General features: G+C 36.2%; 2 protein-coding genes across 3 annotated transcripts; both read right to left on the reverse strand.

Annotated features, from left to right (window-relative positions):
• Positions 1–453: 453 nt before the first annotated feature.
• On the reverse strand, positions 454–6784 carry LOC131325178 (bifunctional phosphatase IMPL2, chloroplastic-like). 2 transcript variants are annotated; one of them, XM_058357284.1, is made up of 10 exons: positions 6657–6782; positions 5639–5857; positions 4885–4963; positions 4417–4511; positions 4269–4318; positions 3593–3717; positions 3327–3393; positions 2516–2605; positions 1016–1127; positions 454–897 (listed from the first exon to the last, which is right to left on the reverse strand). In XM_058357284.1, exons 2-10 carry the CDS (start codon positions 5808–5810, stop codon positions 821–823), a joined length of 867 nt encoding a protein of 288 aa, XP_058213267.1. In that variant the 5' UTR covers positions 5811–5857; positions 6657–6782; the 3' UTR covers positions 454–820. The 2 variants fall into 2 exon arrangements, with proteins under 2 accessions (XP_058213267.1, XP_058213269.1); XM_058357286.1 differs by lacking the exon at positions 1016–1127 and having other exon boundaries at positions 6657–6784.
• Positions 6785–18737: 11953 nt separating this feature from the next.
• Positions 18738–19928, reverse strand: LOC131325179 (late embryogenesis abundant protein-like). The gene is made up of 2 exons (XM_058357287.1): positions 19492–19928; positions 18738–19071 (listed from the first exon to the last, which is right to left on the reverse strand). The coding sequence occupies exons 1-2, from the start codon at positions 19828–19830 to the stop codon at positions 18832–18834; spliced, it is 579 nt and encodes a 192-aa protein (XP_058213270.1). The 5' UTR covers positions 19831–19928; the 3' UTR covers positions 18738–18831.
• Positions 19929–20460: the final 532 nt, after the last annotated feature.

Genomic DNA, 20460 nt, shown 5'->3' on the forward strand with positions numbered 1-20460 from the left:
GAAGTCGTAGGGAGAATGTTATATTTTTCTTCGTTTGATTATATGAAAGAGAAACAAATGTTGAAGGAAATCAAGCAAGGAGGAAGAGAAAAAATGATTACTCTCTTCCATTCCCCAAGTTCCAAAAAAATCATTAATTTCGCACGCAATTATCGTCAAACGAGGCAATTATCGTCGTCAAACGAGGCACTGACGGCGCCAATTTCACGAACTTTCTTGAACACTTCATTCATCCAGGTCTGGCTGAAAAAGATGAACTGCAAAATGACCATAGTTGCAAACTTTCTTTCTGCCACAAGAATGTAAACTTCACAGGTAAAACCCACCGATTTGGAGGATTTGATGAATCTACTATTGCAGAAGATAATCCTCCATGTCTCTAGCCATGTCTACATCAAAGGCATACTTTCGACAAAATATGATTCACACCAGAACCATCATATACAAAACTCATGAATAACGCGACAGTACTATATTTAAATCATATAAAATGCAGAATCGAATCAATTTTTACATGGACTCTATGACCATTACTTTCGATCAAAATTTCATCAAAGCAACTAGGGGACAAGCTCCTATAACTACTGTCCTGCTCCATAATCCACCAGACCTCACTCTATACACTGCCACGCCGTCCTCCATTTGATCCAACAGCCCACATCATGTCTTGACATTCACTTTGGACAGTTAAACTTATTGTTAGTCCATCTACTATCAGTATCTGGTTTCCAAAGACCAGAGTGATTCTAAAATGTTAAGCCTAAAGCCATTTAGAAGTTGAACAATTCTATCTAAACTGCTTCAATGAAAATGCAAACTTCTATGTCCACTGTAATGAATCCACAGCTTGTTGGTGAAGCTCTTTATCTCCAGCTGCCAATACAGTAAAACCTTCGGCTGAAACAAGAAACACAGGTAAGGCACGGCTTAAAGCTGTATTGTTATCAACATGGTTTTACCAGAATGTCACCAGACACACAACTCAAACAAGATAGAGAGTTAAAAATAATCATACGTGTTGGACATGAATGTGAAGTAGGATCCCATTGAAGTTGATGTCCTTTCCAATCAGCGATAACTCCACCGGCACCTTCTACCACCGGTATCAATGCAAGAAAATCAAACGGCTGAAGGAAAAAGCGCTACCTCATTAATTCATAAGTCAAAAGCTCATACAGCACATAACTGAATGTTTTACGGGAAAATATAAAGCACCTAGTATAAAGATGTAGAAGTAAGGTTTTCAAGTCAGCATCACAAAAGCTCCACCATTAAGGTACTGTCAAGATGCAACACAGAATTTCCATCTCTCTAAATGGTTCCCTCTGGAAATAAAATGATTCGCTTATTCCTTCGCGCAAGCGCTTGGTTGGACCCTCAATTTGTCCGATAAACTAAGCGGGGCTCCCCATGGTTTAGAAAAAGGGATGCATCTTTCCTATTCTTCTGGGGGTTAATTTCATTCATTATGAACTCAAAAGTGTAAGGCTGATTAGTGAGGTCTTAAAAACTTAAAACCATGAATGATCGACCATTCCATTTGTGCTTTCAGCAAGGAGGTGACTCAAATCTATGCTTTCTATGTTTCAATCAGATACCAATTGCTTGGATGCACTAGTAGATTCGATGGCAGTACGCCAGGGAAAGGGCCAAGCTGTACAAGAATACCCCCATTAAAGTATCAAACAAAGGGTTCCACAAGCAAGCTCTTTGGAGGCAAGATAGATATAGAATAAAATGAAGAAAGCCAAATATAAGCCTGTATTTCAAAGCGGATCAGTCAGTCACGAGCCTAATTAACCTAATGAAAAAGAATAAATTGTTGGATCCCATTTTAGTAGTTTTGCCCGAGCTTGCCCCCTTTGGGCGTTCATAACTAGTTTCTGGGATGGGAAGACGGGACAGAAAGACGTGGAACTCCTCAATTCCTCAACTTCTGAGCAGTGTATACCAAAGATAAAATTGTTGTTAGACAAACCCTGAATGTTCTATGAGTCCTCGGCAATGAATACTAATGGTGCCCCTTTTACTCTTGGTAGCAGCTAGCAACAGGTGTAAAGACTCCACTGTGTAAGAGGTTGAGTAGTCCACAGTTTGGAGTGCTACGTCTGGATGAGGACTTGCAGTCCATCATCTTCAGTGCTACTGTGTCCAAGCAAAATATTGTATTATTAGGAAGGCATTTCATGCAAGGTATCCAACAGTTATCAGTTACCCATTATTTTGTAAGAAAGCCCATTTACTATATAATCTTCGGGGAATGGTTTTTACAACTAGGGGCCCTTTGTATGTTCTAGGTTCATATAAATCCATTTGTGTAGAATATCTGCACACATAAGTCCTCATAGAAATTCAAACTAGAGAATTCCCCCTAATAAATTTATTTTCCTCTAGCAAATCCTGCCATAATATTTTTCCTGAAATACTCCATATGGAGCAGGGTTTCCCACAGTACCCACAGTTGACTGTGACCAGCAGTAAATCTCATACAAAGAAGAAACAAGAGTAAGCTCACCTCCAGGCCAAAATCCATCACGATATCCACACAACCCAAGGCAAGAAGCGCATAAGCGTAGCAGTCGCAACCGTATAGCTGCGCTTTCACCTGCAACCATGAAATACAGGGGGAAAAGATTAGCAACAAATAGACCAAAAGTTGTTTTTACGTCAAAATAGGATTCCCATGTATCAACCTAGGGCGCAGTCTCAACAAATAATCACATCTGAACACAAAAAACTACCACTTCTCATAGAGAAACTGTCATATGCAACAACAACAAATGAAAATATAAATGAAGTACAGTCTAGGATGCAAAACTTCATTACCATACCGGATACAGTAAGGAATAGCTATTAACTTATTGAATTTGAATACGTGAGAAACATGTATGATCTTTGTTTTGATTGTACACACCCTCTCTTCCTAAGGAAATAATTGGTTCACAACTCAAAAGTTAATATCTTGAAGTAACCTAGCATGTTAAATGTTGCAAACGCACCCATAATACCTTCCATAAGAATCTTTTTAACTCCCTACTAGAAAATAGATTTGAGGACAAAACCCAACAAAACATAGATCTAACAAATCAAGAGTGGCAGGACAATCTATAGAATCAATAAAAGGAAGGGGGGGGGGGGGGGGGGGGAATCTTGAAAGATTGGCACGGACCCGGACCCCGGTTCATTTTGGCATGGATATTATAGTACTTTGACAAAACATACCACAAAACATAAATTTAGCCAAGAGATTATTGAAGGCTTGAAGCACCTATTATAGCATTCACATTATCTTGCAATGTAAAAAAAAAAACTAGAAATGGTCAAACCTTAAAGCCAACTCTTGCAAATGCAACTTCAGCATCTTCGCTGAAATGGTGTGGGCTTGTCGTATACCTAAAACCAGAAAAGAACAAAGATAAGGAGACAAAATATAGACCTACTACTAGTAAGAACTAAATAGACACTCGTGAAAATAGAAAAAAACAAAGGGCAAACTTGTAACATAGATAAAAGGTTTTGCTTCTAGCACCTAACTTTTTTCCTTTTGTTTGTTTATTTGGTCCAAAACAATCAACATATATACAACACATACAAATATGCTTGTGAAAGCTTTGAACAGCTGCGTGTGGAGACTTCTTGACCGTTCATCACGGTTCTTTTTCCACTAATCCCAATCCATCTTTCTCTTAAAATAGGTTGATCAACTATTCCCAAAACCTGGAAACAACAAAGAATAAGCATAATAATAAAACTTTACGTCAAAATTGAGCCAGCATCCACCTAGACTGAGTCCGCAATTTCCATTGAGAATCAGAACCAACTAATGTACTTTGTTTTCAGTAAGAAAATGAATGCTGCTCTCTTTATTCTCCCCAGGAGAGCCCAACGGAATTGGCAGTTACGAAATTGCTTGTGAATGTACATAAACCGGATGCATTAGTGCCAAATTTATTGCAAAAAGACACAATTAAAAGGATCTCATCCAACTTGTTTGAACCTGACAAAACTGACTCAATCTAAACAGTTCAATTGATAAATTGTACGCATTTGAATATTGAAATCGCATCTTATGCGCCAATAAAGCAAATTATTCCCCTATTTCCTGCTGAGAATAAGGAGAAGTTAATCTATGCTCGTAGAGCAATACCTCAACACCCCTCTTTCACATGGAACCCAAACCTAAATGCAATTGCTCACATAATTGCAGGGGGGCAGTGGAGGAGCATAGCTACCACATACTTTTCAATCAAATGGTGCGTAAGTCTTACCGGTTTTCCTTTGTGAAGCAAAGCGATGAGAGTGCCAAACAAAGGTTTTCCTGGAACACAACATGAGCAAAAACCACACAAATTAGATATTTCAGAGTTCGAACCAAGAAATATATACAAGTGCAGAAGAAATAAGATGAGGAAATACCCGTAATAAAACTTTCTGTTCCATCAATAGGATCTAAAACCCAAACATAGTCGGCAAATTCTTCTTTACACCTCCAACCACCCTCCTCTCCGAGACTGCAATTTCCATTATGTTTATTTTCAGCAAGAGGAAAAAAATAAGGTTTTTTGATACCTTCCCCATGGAAGACTACGAAAAAAGGATTTGCACCCTAAAAGAATAAATGGAACAACTAGCCCCTAAATGAATTCATAGCAATGTGGCCCCTTTGACAGGCATGGTCTCACAATTGCACGTTATGCGGCGGCTCCAGCGACTACGACATTTGTCTAAGGGTGCACATTGCATAATATTATGAAAACTTTCCAACATTTCTCATTAGGGGACAAATTGTCCTTTAATATAATTCTCATGGCAGCTAAAATACCAAAAACAGTAGAATTACACAGCCTTAGAGTGAAAACAAGCCATGTCATTCATCTCAGCTACATTGCATGGGAAGGAAAGCACTCTTGTATAACCGAAACCATTGCTTCCTCCGTCTCTCGATCAGCAATCGTAACAGCAGCTAAACCAAAATGAAGATGAAATCAATTCAGAAGCATTTTTCACTAAATATTAGTAAGACAAGTAAAGATACATCGACCAGGGCAGACCGACTTGGACACAAGTGGAGTCATCATATAAACTGCACTAGCTTTGTTTTACTATTTTGACTCTACTAAAACACAAACTGCAGCAAGTCACAGTAGATTGAGTATCTCCACTAACTAAGATTGTGAAGAAACCGCATATATATTGATACGCACATTTTTCAATACAACCAGTGCTACAATTCCTAGTCTTCAAAATATGAAAAAGTTCCATGTTCAATCGTTAGATCAAAAATAAAAATCTGCAACATGTATATATATAAATTTTTTGTAATGCAAGGTATCCCACACCAACATATGTGCATCTCAGACTAATCCCGGCAACCCCTCTCACAGCCGTTTGAAATAGTTGGGTCTTAGGTGACGTGGCTAAGAAAAGTTGCACTTGCGACCTAGCGAAACCCTAGGTTTTAATAATACTTTGGAATTAGCATTTAGATTTATTATTTTCCTTAATTATCAAATAGGAAACAAACCACATTGTTCTAGGTTGTTTTTGCCTCTCCACCATCCAAAAACCATGGCTCTGTCCCCTATATCTAAAACAAAAATAACAAAACAAAAATTCCTCTGAAAAATCTGAAACTTACTCGAGTCCTCCTTATCGATAATGTCGAAGGGTTTTCGGAAGTACTTGCGAATTGCTACCCCGGCTGCATCGGCGGCCTTGTTGGCAACTGCAGCGAAACGATCTAACTCGGATTGATCGGGGAATGAGCTAATGGCTTCAATTTGATTCGAAGGGCTTGAGTTCAAAGCCATTGCAGATTTCCTTCTACTTTCTTACACTCTATCTGGTTTACTCCACACTGTACACAGAGCGACATGCCTTTAAAGAGAGAGAATAATTATAAAAATTGGTTACGGGTAACTTGGGAAACATTCAAAACCATCCAAACAAGTACTTAAGAGATTCAAACATCAAAACAACTACCTAAACTTTTCTGAGCAACTTTTATGATGAATAGTTAAAAATTTCCTCAAAGAAGAATTCACAATAAAACCATCTTTCTCGTCACAGCGCCGAGTTTGGACTAAATTAATTTCTCGTAGATACTGTGGTTATAGAAGTTCAGTGGTTTTTTATTTAACTTTTGGTTGGTCAAATCCCTGAAAGCGAAAGTGAGCCCACACCCCCGGCAGGGACAAAGAAACGGAGGAGAATTCTCCTTCTTAGCACTCTCCCAGCAAGTCAAAAGGATGAGGTTGTCTCAAGGGGATCATCTGGTCCTTGCCTTCGATAAAAGGTTTCAAAAAAGTCGGAACAACGGTAGGCAAAACCTAGCTGTTCTTGGCGACACGGCCCACCGCAGGTGTAGTACTCGACTTGATTACGGAGTAGGAGAGGATGATCAGGATGACAGGGGCTGTGCTCGACAACGATAAGCAAATCGGCACATCAGCCGTGGAGTAAGCCCTAGGATTCGAAGCATATACATTCACCGCGCTCTCATCAATGGGAAACCCACAGCAAGTGCAAGGATAGACAAATTTTCGGTTTCGGTTTCGCCCAAACTCAGCCTTAATACTAGTTAAGAGCAATGACAAGTAACGCATACAAGCATAGTAAAGGGAGGAAAACAATGCACAGAGAAAGAGAGGGATTACCTAGCCGACGAGGGGAGAGAGAGAGAGAGCATCGTCGTTTTCGGCTACGTATGGGAGAGAGAGAGAGAGAGAAGGGTTGCTTTTTTCTGTGTTTCTTTCCTTCTTTCCGAGTCGTTCCCTTGTTCTGTTGTAGGTTTGGAAAACAATTCTGCTATGAGTAGAGACACTGGCAGGGATTCTGGTAGAGACAAATCTAATTAATTACACTTTATACCTTTAACTTTAAACTATTATGGTTTAGTTCTAATTCTGGAATGGTTTTGCTCTGTGATACTGGAGTTTTGCTTCTGCTAGCTGATTTTCTAATTCTTTAAGTTTATCCTGTTCTTTTCTTATAAATCTGGTAAGAGTGGTGCTATATCTAGGTCTGTGAATATATATGGGTGTCTTTAAAAGTGTACCTATTAAGAAATTCTGGAAATATATTTCTTCTCTTAATCTATGAATATGAATTAAAATAAGTTCTTTCTTGTTCATGTATGTAAAGGTTTGTGATCAAATATTTGTAAATCCTACTCGGTACTTACCACCATATGATCCAGATGAACTGTTTAAAATAACTTGAATACTGTTAAAATTATATATCATATTACCCATTGATTAATCTTTCTTTTCATTATCATTTTTTCCTTATGTGTCAAAAATTTTGTTTAGAGAAATTTCTTATTTTCCTTCTTAACCTACCTCCGAATACTACTCCCTCAACGCCTCCCTGGGCTAAACGGGTACAAGACTCAAGAAGGCTTTACGGTTTAAAGGCCTGAAGTCATTACTCCTTAAAAATTTTAAATTTTAAGGTATCATGATAAGAAAACTGGATTAAAAATCTTTGGGTAATACAAGCATATAATTTATACAGTATACATGTTGTTTATAATCATAGGGGTGTTCCCTTTCGGGAGTCCCTAGAGAACAATAGAGAACTGAAAACTTACAATATTACTGCAAACTGCTGATTACAAAGGCTCAATTGCTGAGAATTGACTCGACCTAATTGCAACAAATGCTTACAGATAGCAAGTGTTCAAGTACTAGGAGAGTCGTGTTTACAAATGAAAGACTCGACTCTATTTATAGACCATCCTAGAGTTACATGACTGGCAACCTAATAAGAAAAGTGATCCGGTTTTTCAAAGAGAATAGTAGATGCCGCGTGATCGCTGGCCCGCATCGACACATCTTTCAACTTTCTTTTTGAAAAAGAAGACCGTCCTTCTATTATTACAAAGACTAGTGACCAAAAGTAGCTGAACTGTTTATGTCTGGCTTGGTGAAAAGTAGTTGAAACAGTAAAAGCTGTCTGGCTGGTGGAGTGTGGTTGGAATAGTGAAAGTAATTTTTGCTTTCGGCAAATACTTCCAATTTACATAAAGTATCGTCCCATGTGATGACAGGGTTGCTGTCTATCATGGTGGATACCTATCTTCTTATCCTTCCATAGTATTGTTGAGATTATGGATGGCTTCATCATCGAAATCATAATCTTCTTCTTCTTCATTATTAGATGGAATAGATGGATCTTCATTTGTTGTCATGGCTCTTTGCTGGTCTTTCTGCTCCAAGTAATACCTGACTAATTTATCATGTCCTGTTTCAAAATGAAATTTTAATTCTGGAATGTGATCGTTGGACCTAATTTTTTGAAATAGGTCTTCACATATTAATGGTGCCTTTCCGTAGTCATATAGACTGTCATAATGGAATCCTTCTGCTATGGAGAAGGCAATAGCATGTCTGATCTGTTTTCTTATTGAATTTGCCTCGCAAATCCATGGGGCATCATTTTCGCAATGATAAATGCGTCTGAGGATTGTATTGGCTGGATTGGTGTTGATATGGATGTTGTGGTAGGCTGGAATGAGTTGTCCTGTAGACGTCCATTCTGGAAGTTTTGATTCCACTACCGCTTCTACTGCTGTACCCTGTTCTGCCATGGAATTAAGAACACAAGCTGCAATCTTTCTTCCAAATCTGTTAGTATCTTCTGGGTCATGGAATATAATTTGTTGAATATATCCAAAATCCAAAAGAGTTGCTTCTGTAATTTCTACCATTTTATCCTTGAATTTAAGATAAAAGGGTTTGAAATTCTTCATGTCTATGTTGGCCATGGGAATGCTGTAAATGAGTTGACAAGTACAGGTCATCCTTTCCAATGGTATTTGAATGCAAGTTGGTTTGATCTCTGGGCATGGAACAACATCTTTTTCTTGTAAATAAAGGGTTTTCCAGGAAATCGTGAGACCCGGAATACATCCTTCATTCTGGTTGATCTTGATTAGCTCTGAGAATAGGAATTCTTGGAAATGAGCTCTTTCTTGTCTGGCTAAATGCTGAATATGGTTGATAACATCTGGAGGGAATTTTGAAAGAAAAGTAAATGCTTTTGGTTGTAAAAGCTCAATTGGATCATGTTCCTTACTCCACTCACTCTTTTCTTCATCTTCCAGTGGGGAAGACTGCTTTCTCACTTTTACCAGTGGGGTAAAAGGGCTTCTAGTCTTCTTGAGCTCCTTCTCTGATTCTAACAACTTCTTTTTGAGAGTTGCTATTTCTTCTTCAAGCCTTCTCTGGTTATTGATCAACTGTTGATTGGTTTGCTCAAAATCTTGGTTTTTCTTATTTAAAAGTCTAAAATTTCTAGTCATTGTTTCGCAATGACTGCAAAATCTTATTTGCTGAGCAAATGGCTGGTTAGAAGGTGGTTGGTTGAAGACCTGGTTATTTTCAAAACCTGCAATCTCAAGGGCTGCTTGAGTATTTATCCTTCTGGAAGATTCTGAAATATAAAAATTATTTCCAATGGTGCGATTTGCCCATTGATTTGCTTCAGAGAAAGTATGAAAACCTTTCCATGTTGAGGAAGGGATTCCGTCAATCTGTTTTAAAACTTCTGGCCAATAGGAATAAATTCCTGGAACACGGCCTATAGCTACACAATAAAATGAAAATCTTTTTGTTGGGTTTGACCCATTTTGTTGATTAAAGAAAATGTTTAAAGCGTTTAGACAACCTAAAAATCTAGGAACATCTTTGTGAGAGTCCCAGAGATTATCTAAAAGACACTTCTGTTCCTCACTGATATTGTGGATGAGGTACCTGAATTTAGATCTGGATTGTTCAGAGAAAACTCTGAGAGTTACATTCCCAAAAGTTAAAAACTTCTGATCTATTCTGGTTGAACTGGTTATACTGCTGGAAGATGCCATCTGAAAAATCAGAAATATTAGTCCTTATTTCCCTAGATAAGTAATCTGCTAAAGTGTTTTCTTTTCCTTTAATATGTTCAAATTCTACTGTATATCCGTTCCCTGTTATTGTATCTACAAAGTTAAGCCATCTACGAGTACTAATCTTTTTCTCATTGAGAAGCTTATGAAATTTAACAATTGCTTCACAATCTGTTCTGACTGTAAAAGGTTTGAATAGCCATAACTTGAAGCTATTAATGGCGTTAATAACTCCTAATATTTCACAATCTATGCTGGCTAAATTTCCTTTTTCTTTATATTTTCCGCTAGAGTATTTACAAATCTTTTCTGTTGATTTTGCTGAATACTTAGTAGGTTTACTGAGGAGTATTGCTCCCCATCCCTTTTCACTGGCATCTACCTCTATTACTATGTAATCAGATTCTAATGGTAAATCTAGTTCTGGTAGATTTCTACAGATCTCTTTAATTTTTCTGACAAGATCAACATCTTGCTGGTTGAAGTACTTTTGGCCCGTTGGGGTCGTTTTACTGTACAAAGGCCCTATGATTTTGCTAAGATCCTTTATATAGGGTCTAGCATAATTCAAGGTTCCTAAGAATGACTGGAGTTTTTTCTTATCTTCTATTTTATCAGGAAATTCTAATATCTTCTGTGCAATGTGTGGTTGTAACTGGATCTTTCCTTTTCCTATTCTTACTCCTAAATATTCTATATATTCTTTATTTAATTCCATTTTCTTTTTACTAATGATTAAACCATTATCTAAGAATAATTGAAAAACAATTCTAAGATGCCTATAATGTTCATCTTGTGTCTTACTGAAAACAAGAATATCATCAATATAAACAAGAATAAAAGAATTGTAATTTTTAAATATACTATCCATTTTTCTTTGAAAAATACTAGGGGCTGTTTTTAAGCCAAAGGGCATGACTATCCATTCATAACATCCTTGAGGACATGTGAATGCTGTCCATGGTCTGCTGGTCTGATCTATCATGATCTGCCAAAATCCTGATTTACAATCAAATTTACTAAAAATTATTGCATCTTGAATGCTATTAATAAGCTGTTCTTTGCTGGGTATATCATAACTATCTATCTGAATATTATCATTAAGGCGTTTGTAGTTTATGACCATTCGCGCCTTTCCTCTCTTAATTTCTGCATGATTTCTTACCATAAAGGCTGCACTTCTGTGAGGACTGGTACTTTCTGTTATTACCTTAAGATCTAGTAGTTCTTTAATCTGTTTTTCAAATTCTTCTATGTCTAAAGGACTGTATGCTATTTTCTGAGTACTGATCTTAAAATCTGGGTTTATGATTTCTAGATGTGCTAAGGTCTTGGTTTTATTCCAATGTTTAATTGAATTTTCTCCTAATATCTGGGTTTTTTCTGCTAATCTGATTAATTCATCTAACAGATCTTTATCTGTTCTTTTTCTCTTTTTGCGATCAAGAACTGACAAAGAATGTTCTATTTGACAAAAATCTATTATATCATAGTCTATCTGGATTAACTGTTCTTCTAGCTGTTCTTCCATTAACCATTCTAATTCTGTTTCAACGATGTCATCTATGGTTTCTTTATATGAATCTAACTGTGTGTCTGGAGATGGTATTTCTCTTAACTTTTCTGCTATTTTCTCTTTTACTATCCTATTTTCTTCTGCTATTTTTTCTGTTTTATCTATGGTTCCACCACGCTTCGCTGACAACTCTGATTCTATATTCTGGGCATGAAGTGTTTCTACCTGTAAACTACGTTTGTGAAATGTCACAAAGTGTTTGCTAAATGTGATGCTTCCATTCATACTGTCTATAAAGTTTAATCCTAAGATAAACTTATAGCTGTGATTAATATCGCCTATCCATACCATGGGTAATGGGTATGTATGCTGCTGTTGAAGTCTGTTGGTAAATCTAATGCTGCTATTCATAAGGCATGTATCGTAAATAATACTGGTATTATTCATAAGATCTGCGCGAGCTATATAACCTGGTTTAGTAAAATATTCTATTGGTATAAGATCACGGCTAATGTGACTCTTACTGGCTCCTGTATCTACCATAGCTTTGGTTTCTATGATTTTACCTGGATTCTTTCCTTTAGCTGGTAATAAGATCTCACAATTTATCTCTATAAGACTATTTTCTCCTATTCTGTTAACCGATTCAACAATGTTGCAGTGGTCTTCTAATACTTCAACTGATTTGAAGGGCTGGTTTTTCTCATGTAACTGATTTCTTAATCTGCTGTTTTCTATTCTATATGTTTCTATTTCTATGGATAAAATTTCTATTTTCTTTTCTAGTTCATCTACCTGTTTTTCAAACTGAAATTTGGTTCTATCTAAATCTAACTTGACTGTGGCTGCTTCTAGCTTGGCTTCCTGAAGTGCTAATTTAGAATTCTGATTTAACACTGGTTGCTGTATGCTACCACTTAAATCTATCAAATCTCTATCTATCTGATAGTTTTTCTTGAGACAAAATTTGCAAACATTTTTCTTACAATGTTCACAGACACTTCTAAATAATCTGAAAGGATAACCATTGCATTCTGAGCAAGGTTCACTGTCTTGGCCTATATTATGCTGCCACTGGTGTATACATTCTGTACTACTTTTAATCATAAAAGTATATTCTGGTAGATAACTGGGAAGCTCATCTTCTGAACTACTACTGTAACTATCACTTTCTTCTAAGAAATTTATCTCTTCTGGTTCTGTACTGATCAAGCTATATATTGATTCAGTATCACTATCTTCTAGTTTTATTTCTATAAACTCTATATTATCAAAATCTCCTAATTCTGCCATAAGATTGGCCTTTTCTGCACTTCTCTGATTTTTCCCTTTATTAGGGCATTTATTGGCTAAATGATCTTCTGAGTCGCATATAAAGCATTTACATTTTCTGTTCTGAGTCGTCTGAACTTTCCTCCTAAAATGTTTCTTAGGCCTGGGTTTAAACTGTCTTTTACTGGATGCTTGTTCGTAGGATTGACTTTTCCTATATCTCTTTCTGGGATAATAACCATGTTTCTGGTATTTATAATTATATTTTCCTGTCTGTGCTATTTTCTTATGGTATTTACTGGCTTTCTTCTGATATTTATAAAATTTATTTTTCTTTTTCTTTCTTTTATCTTTGTCATATCCATACTGTTGTGGAGTATATATGACTTGGCTACAAAAATTTAACTTATTTTTCTTTATGCCTTTCTGGATTTCAAGTGTTGTACACTTGTCTCTTAAGACTGTAAAAACAAACTGAATTCTAGGACCTATACCTAAATGTTGATTTTCATCTCCATTAGTAACTTTCCATTTTTCCCATATTTCTTCTCCTAATGGGCCTGGAAGTTTTCTGAAGAATTTATCACTGATTTCTGGATCTAGTGCTCTGCCTGTCTGGGATGCAAGGGCTATAAAGTCATTGCAAAAACTGACTATATATTTCCATTTATGTAACTTAAGCTGTTCTAACTGTCTTATAGCTACATTCTGGTAGGTGGTGTTTCCTCTATTAGGATCCGCTCCTATAATTAGGGTTTTAACTAAACTGGTGAAATTGTAGACATTTGGTCCTTGGGCTATTAAAGCCGCATATTGAATTTCAAAATCTCTTTTGTATGCCTCTACAATTCCTTTCGCTGTTTCTCCTAGAAATGATTCGCAATACGACCACATCTCTGCTGAAGAGTGCCAATTGGTCATTTCTAAAAGTTTTCTAACTAGGGCTTGTTCCCATCTGTCTATTACTGCTTTGTGAAACTGAGGATCAAATGCTGCAATGTCTAGCATCAATCCCGTGCCTGCTTGTGCCATAAGGGTTATATTTCTATCTGCTAGTAATCTTTTCCCATAGGTTCTAAATTCTAGTTCTTGAGCTGATGGCTCAATTCTGGATCTGCTAATTGGAATGTTTCCCATTTCATATACCTGATTTGGGAGTACTGGTGGAGTACTATCGTATGTTTCCATCTTAACTTCTACCATATGACTTTCTGTGTTTTTAACTGGTGGTTGATAATATTTAGATCTAGGGTCTGAGTGGCAAAACATATCTTCGACTGAGAGATTGTTTTCCCTGCTGGTGTCATATTCTAAAAATTCTTCTTCTAAGACAAATATATTATTTTCTATTAAATATTGTCTTTGAAAACTATCTTCTATTTCTGGATGTTCGTACTCAAGTTTTTGAGTATAATATCCTTCTAGGATCTGGTAATCATAATAATCTAAATCTGGTCTATAAATTGTTTCTAGGAGTTCCTTTAACCTGATTATGTCAGATTCACTAAATTTAAATAACTGATCAAAAGTAAACTGAGGCTGTTCGTATGCCATATAGATGTGTTCTGTTTCTATTTCCGATTGAATAGAACTGCTAACATCTGAATGTCTACCTACAGAAGTATAATCGCTGAATCTGAGATTAACTTCTCCTGAACTAGTGGTATAAAAACTATTATTACTGGGTTTAAGCTGTGTTTTTGGAACTAAATTCGTGACTTTCCATTCAAGTCCGGCTAACATTTCTTAGTCTCGTTTTTTGGCTTCTATTACCTGAATTCCTCTAGTTCCTAAAGCTTTCAAATATTGATCTGTTCTAAGCTTGTATTTGGTGCTACTGTGGTTACTCAATTTTCCTATAAAACTTACGCATGCTAAAAGGTTCTGAGCATTAGGGATCATATGATATCCTTTTGTTTTAATTCCTATTCTTATATGCTGGTAAAATTCATCTAAGGTTACCTGGAAACCTGGTGTGCAGTAAACAATCTGGCAGTTGTTGTTCATGTCTAATTCCATGCTTCCTATCAATGCTTGCTCTTGATTTGTAAATCTATTGTCAAAGATCATGACCAATACTTTGGTTCCTAGATCTTGTCTAGCTAATCCCTTGATTCCTATGGTAATTAATCCTAGGTGTATAAGACCTAATCTTAACCTTTTGAGCTTGTTGAAGCTCTCCTGGGTAATTATTTCTAAGACTTCTGTCTGATCTTCTGTTACCACGCTGATTGGCTTTTCTTGGTAACTGGTGTAAGTTCTAACCCCTCTGTTGAAGAAATTTTGTGATTTGTATAAAACCTCTGGATCTAAAATTTCTAAACTGTGATTTCTAAATCTTTCTAATTGCATCTCTGGATCTAAGATTCCTTCAATTCTATTTTCTTCTATTGGCTGTTTTCCAAATACTCTGTTAAATAAAGGAATTCCACTGACCTTGGTCTTACTGCTAGATGCCATTATTGAGTTTCTGAGGATTGAGAAACTTCTAGTTTCTTTCCTTTGTTTGGATCTGGGGTACCAAATATATTGTAATAAAAGGTATTGTTTTGTAAGGTTTTACTGAATTTTCTGGGTTCTAAGTGTCCGGTTGAGGACGAGATACTGATCTGGTTTATTTTAGAGGTTAAAGCCTCTAAAGCTTTTTCTTCTTGAAGCTTATCTATTCTAGTAGATAACTGATCTATCTTTTCTGATGTCTCTGCTAGTCTATGACTAAGACTAATTAGAAGTTCTATGATAGTATTATTTTGCTTAATGACAACTTCATCTGTTTTTCCTGTTGGTTTGAAACTAGATAATCCGATAGGATCTGGTTGAATCTTTCCTGAATTTTCTAATGCTATTCTATAAAATAAACTATCAAGACTATTCTCCATTTGATAATTTCTTTACTTCTTCCAAAAGAATCTCCATCTTCTGGAGTTTCTCGTCAATTTCTCTTCTGATTTCAACTGAGTTCTGTTTTATTCTATCTACTTCAACTCTAAGGTCTTTAACTAAATTTCTGATTTCTGTCTCAATATCTTTTGGCTGAGTAGTATCTAATTTACTGGTTAAATCTATTATATCCTGCTTGCAAGGCAATTTTCCTGATATAACTAGCTGTTTTTCTTCTAATTTATTTATTCTTTTTAGTATTTCTGAATGTAAATCCTTAAAGTAATCTAAATTTTCTAATTTCTCGTGAATCTTTGATCTACTAATTTTTTCTAAAATCTGGGTAGTTTGGTCAAGAGATTTTTTCGAAAACTCTTCAAACTGATTTCTGGTTATTATATTCTTTTTAAATTCTAAGCTGATTTTCTTATCTAAGCCACAACTGAGCTGTTCTATTAACTGAAAACCTGTTTTAATCTGATGGTACTGTCTGGACTGTTGAGATCTGATTTCACTTAAACTAGGACTAAGGGCTTTTAAGAATTCTTCAATCATAAAACTAAACTAATCAAGAATACTACTTAATCTTAACTAAACAATAATAATCTGGCTACTTGAATTAACAAATAGTACTGTAGGCTCTGATACCAAATTGGGCTGGGTACTGTGTAAACATAAATGCGGAATAAATTGCGGTAAAAAATTAAAAATGCAGAATAACCTAGAGGGTCTTTTCTGTGAATAACTAAAGATTCTGGGGAATTGTATATATGGTACTGTTATTATTGGTTGGTAATGTAATTATTACTCTACTTTACACGTAGGATCGGGACGAGTATCGGGTTTTTGGTCATTACTGATAGCATTTCTGTTTGGAAAACAAGAGCCCTCCTATTCGGAAGAACGATTTGCACAGAGACACGCAAGAAAAAATGTGTTTGTGTCTATTTTAAATTCCAAAAAAAATTAAAAAAATATTCATAAATTTTTTAATATTATTTTATGAAATTCTGTAAAAAAATCAACTCCAACGGACATCGGTAAGTATTACTTTTGGATTCACAAGGAACTGAGCGGTTTTGCCTCTACGGATTCACAAGGAACTGAGAACAAATCCAAAAGTAATACTTACCGATGTCCGTTGGAGGCTTGGAGCTGATTTTTTACATGACCACATAAAATAATATTTAAAAATTTATTGATATTTTTCTAGATTTTTGTGAGATCCGGAATGGGCCCAAATACATTTTTTCTTGTGTGGTTCCCTACAAATCTTTCTTGCTATTAAAATTTCTGAAAAAAAAAGGAAAAAAATTTCTAAACGCAAATTCACTCATTACCTATATTTTTAATCATTACTTTCATTTCTCTCTCCACTCATTATCTTTATATTTAATAATTAATCTCATTTCTCCCTCTTCACTCATTACCCATATCTCCAATTATTATCTTATTTTCTCTTCTCACTCATTACCCAAAATCCAAACCCAAATTTTTTTCAAACCCACGACCGAACAAGGGTTTGTGAGTGGATTGGGAGAAATTTCGGCCTAGACCCAAAAATTTCTCATGGATTGGATATGCCCTCGGAAATAACTTCAGACCAAGCGATGTAGAACATATGGAGGTCTAATTTCATGATCAATTGGACCGATCGAAACCTCGGAAGTCCAAACGATGCTTAATTACTCAATTTGGCAAAATTTGGACAAGCTCCGATCAGGCCAAAACTGGTGGATTGACTTATTTTCGCGCTACGATCAATACTCATCACCCTAAGCGCCGATAGTGTTTTCAGCTTAATTCATTCGTTTAGGCCTTCAATTTGTGTTTTTGCCATTTTAGAAAAATTTAATTCATTAATAACTTTTATACTGTAATTCCTTATTAGTTGGTTCTTTTGGGGAAAGTCCTATTTTTCTTTCCCGTTTGGAGTGCAATTTTGTTCACCCTCCTTAAAATAGAGTGAATATTACCCTCTCTCTTATTGATTAAAAATGTGGATTACACCACAAAATGATGCCATGCTTACCAAAAAGCGTATGGTAAGCATACATCACTTTGTGGTGGGATCCACATCATTTCAGCTAATAAGAATGAGGGTAATGTTCACCCTCTTAAGTGAAGGGTGAACAAAACTCAACTCTGCCGTTTGCAATTTTAGGAGTTTCTCTAATTTTTGGAACTTTTTATTTTTCCAACTTATTTATTAAAATTTCGGGTTACGCCTTATAAAAAAGGTTGTAATCTAATATTTTGAGCAGTTTTTAGAGTTTCTTTCTCTTCTTGTGCATAAGAAGAACTCGTGGATTCAAATACCTATCTCGTTTGGATTAGTGTGCTAACAAATACTCTCTTTGTGAATTCCGCATTAGTGCACTAACAAGTACTCGATCTCTTTTGTGAATTCCGTTGCGTCATCAAATTAGGGAAACAACAAATTTAAATGTCTACAAATTGAATTTCTGCTAGCCTTTTATTCTTTTTCTATTTTAAGACAAATATTGTTAGATTGACTTATGTGGTTCTTGCATGTGCCTTTACCACGTAAAAAAAAAAACTTAGATAAAAAATCAACTTAACTGGACATTGAAAGATATAATTAAATTTACTTTTATTTATAAAATGCAATCTAACTCAAATGAATAGTCATGAACATTTTTAACTTAAATTTAAAAACAGAATTAGACCGTCAATTTTATAACCCAAAATCTAAAATTTAAGTCTATTTTATAAAATATCTATCGATGTCCGTTTAAAATAATTTTTTAATCGTAGTTTAAATTTAAGTCTATTTTATAAAATATCTATCGATGTCCGTTTAAAATAATTTTTTAATCGTGGATAAACTACTCAGCAATCCCGACAAGATATATGGCTTATGTTTACTACAATCAACGTAAGGTAGAACCACCACCGTGGCAGTGGCGAAAGCCCGCCGGCATACAGAATTAATTTGAACACCCCCATGCATCCTCCTTATACATATCCTTCGAATTACGTCCTCCCAACAAGCCAATGAATAAAGATATATAACTAGACATGGAATGTGCCATCGAGACATACAAAATTAAAGTGCACCAAACCAATTGGAAACAAAAAAAAAAAAACCTCAAAATAGACAACATTCACACAATTTATTACAATTGAGTCCTCAAAACAAACTTCAAACAAGTGCCACGGTTTATACCTAGCTAGTACCACAAGTATGATAAAAACATAGTACATCACTTCACTCACATACATCAAGAACCATCCATACAATGATGCTTTTCCTCTAGTGGTTGTGGTGGTGGGTGCCAGGTAGTTTCTCCTTGATCTTCTCCAGTATACCCTTCTTCTCGTGCTCGTGCGGGTGGTGCCCCGGAGGAGCAGCAGCAGCGCTGCTGAGGGGAACCGGGTAAGAGCCGGTTTGAGGGGCATGCTCGTCTTTGTGCTTTCCAGGCAATATCTCCTTCAGTTTCTCTTTCAGTCCCTTCTTCTTCTTCCTCCTCCCACCTTGCCCATCATCCTCAGACTACAAATCAAGGAAGGAGTTCAAAAAAATGACGACGAAAACGACGGAAACCATGCATCGAACATAGTTGTGGACTGTCAAGAGTGAGTTGAACAAACCTTGTGTATTACAACTTTGGACTTTAATTGGACTCGCTGTCAGGACGGTTCTGATCTAGATTAGTCAGCCCGACACCGAATTATCATAAAAGAGAATAAATTATATACATAAGCGGTGCAAACATTTGTTTCTTCAAATCAATTCAATTACCCTACGTCGTCATGTTCTATTAATGTTTGGAGGAAACAAATAATTTATTTGAAATAAATAAATATTTACACCGCCGGTGTATAGTATAATTTAATCTCATCATAAAAGCCATGCCGTTATGTTAACTTCATGATTAATTTATGGCATGTGGAGTGTGAACATATAGCTCACCGAGCTAGAGCTCGAACTGCTGGAACCGCGTAGCTGCTCCCCCAGCGGCCGGTGCTCACCTCTGGTAGCTCCAACCCCCGTTACACCACCGTGCACAGCCGCCTCAGTAGGCGGTACTGCACCACCATGCGGGTGGGTTCCGGTGAGCGGTACACCTTCGACGACAGTCTCAGCCACCACCACATCACCCGTGTCGGTTGTTTCCACGCCTTCGACGATGGTGGCGGCAACCCCGGTCAGGTGCATGGGGTGGCCGTGCTCGTCGGTCAGCTGAACCGGGTTTCCATGTTCGTCGGTCAGCTGTATAGGGTTGCCCTGTTCATCATAAATATCAGCCATGTTTTTAGAGTTGAAAGGGATCTGGATACAAAGTAGAAGATAGAAACAGAGTGTGAGATTAGGAAGAGTTTGGAAACCAGATATATAGCCAAAACTGAAGGAAACGGTGAAGGGTTAATCTCTCTCTCTCTCTCTCTAGATCTCTTCTTCCTTTGCATGAAACCATGGTTTCCACACGTGTAGATTGGAGTGCAAGGATGTCGCCACATCAGGAAAAAGCTAAGCCACGTGTCCTCTCTACGGACAAATTGGATATACATATACTTTGACTTCGGGTCTTCGAAAAGAGTGATTAGGGTGAGTTTGGATTAAAAAATTAAGTTAACTTATTTTTTGTTTTTATTTGAATTTTTTTTTCATTTGTATGTTTTGCGTTAAACTTTTGTGACTTAATAGTGATTCGTCTCGGTGAGAGAAATAGAAAAAGTATAAAATTTTGATTGAAACTCATAATTTTTTTAAAAAAGACAAAAATGATCGAAACTTGTAATTTTTAAAAAAATTTGTCTTTATTTGATTTTTTTTGCATTTGTTTATTTTGCGTCAAACTTTTGTGACTTATTGATTCGTCTCGGCGAAAAGAATCATAAAAGTATAAAATTTTGATCGAAACTCATAATTTTTTAAAAA

Source organism: Rhododendron vialii, chromosome 5a (assembly GCF_030253575.1).
Source record: "Rhododendron vialii isolate Sample 1 chromosome 5a, ASM3025357v1".
NCBI classification, from domain to species: domain Eukaryota; kingdom Viridiplantae; phylum Streptophyta; class Magnoliopsida; order Ericales; family Ericaceae; genus Rhododendron; species Rhododendron vialii.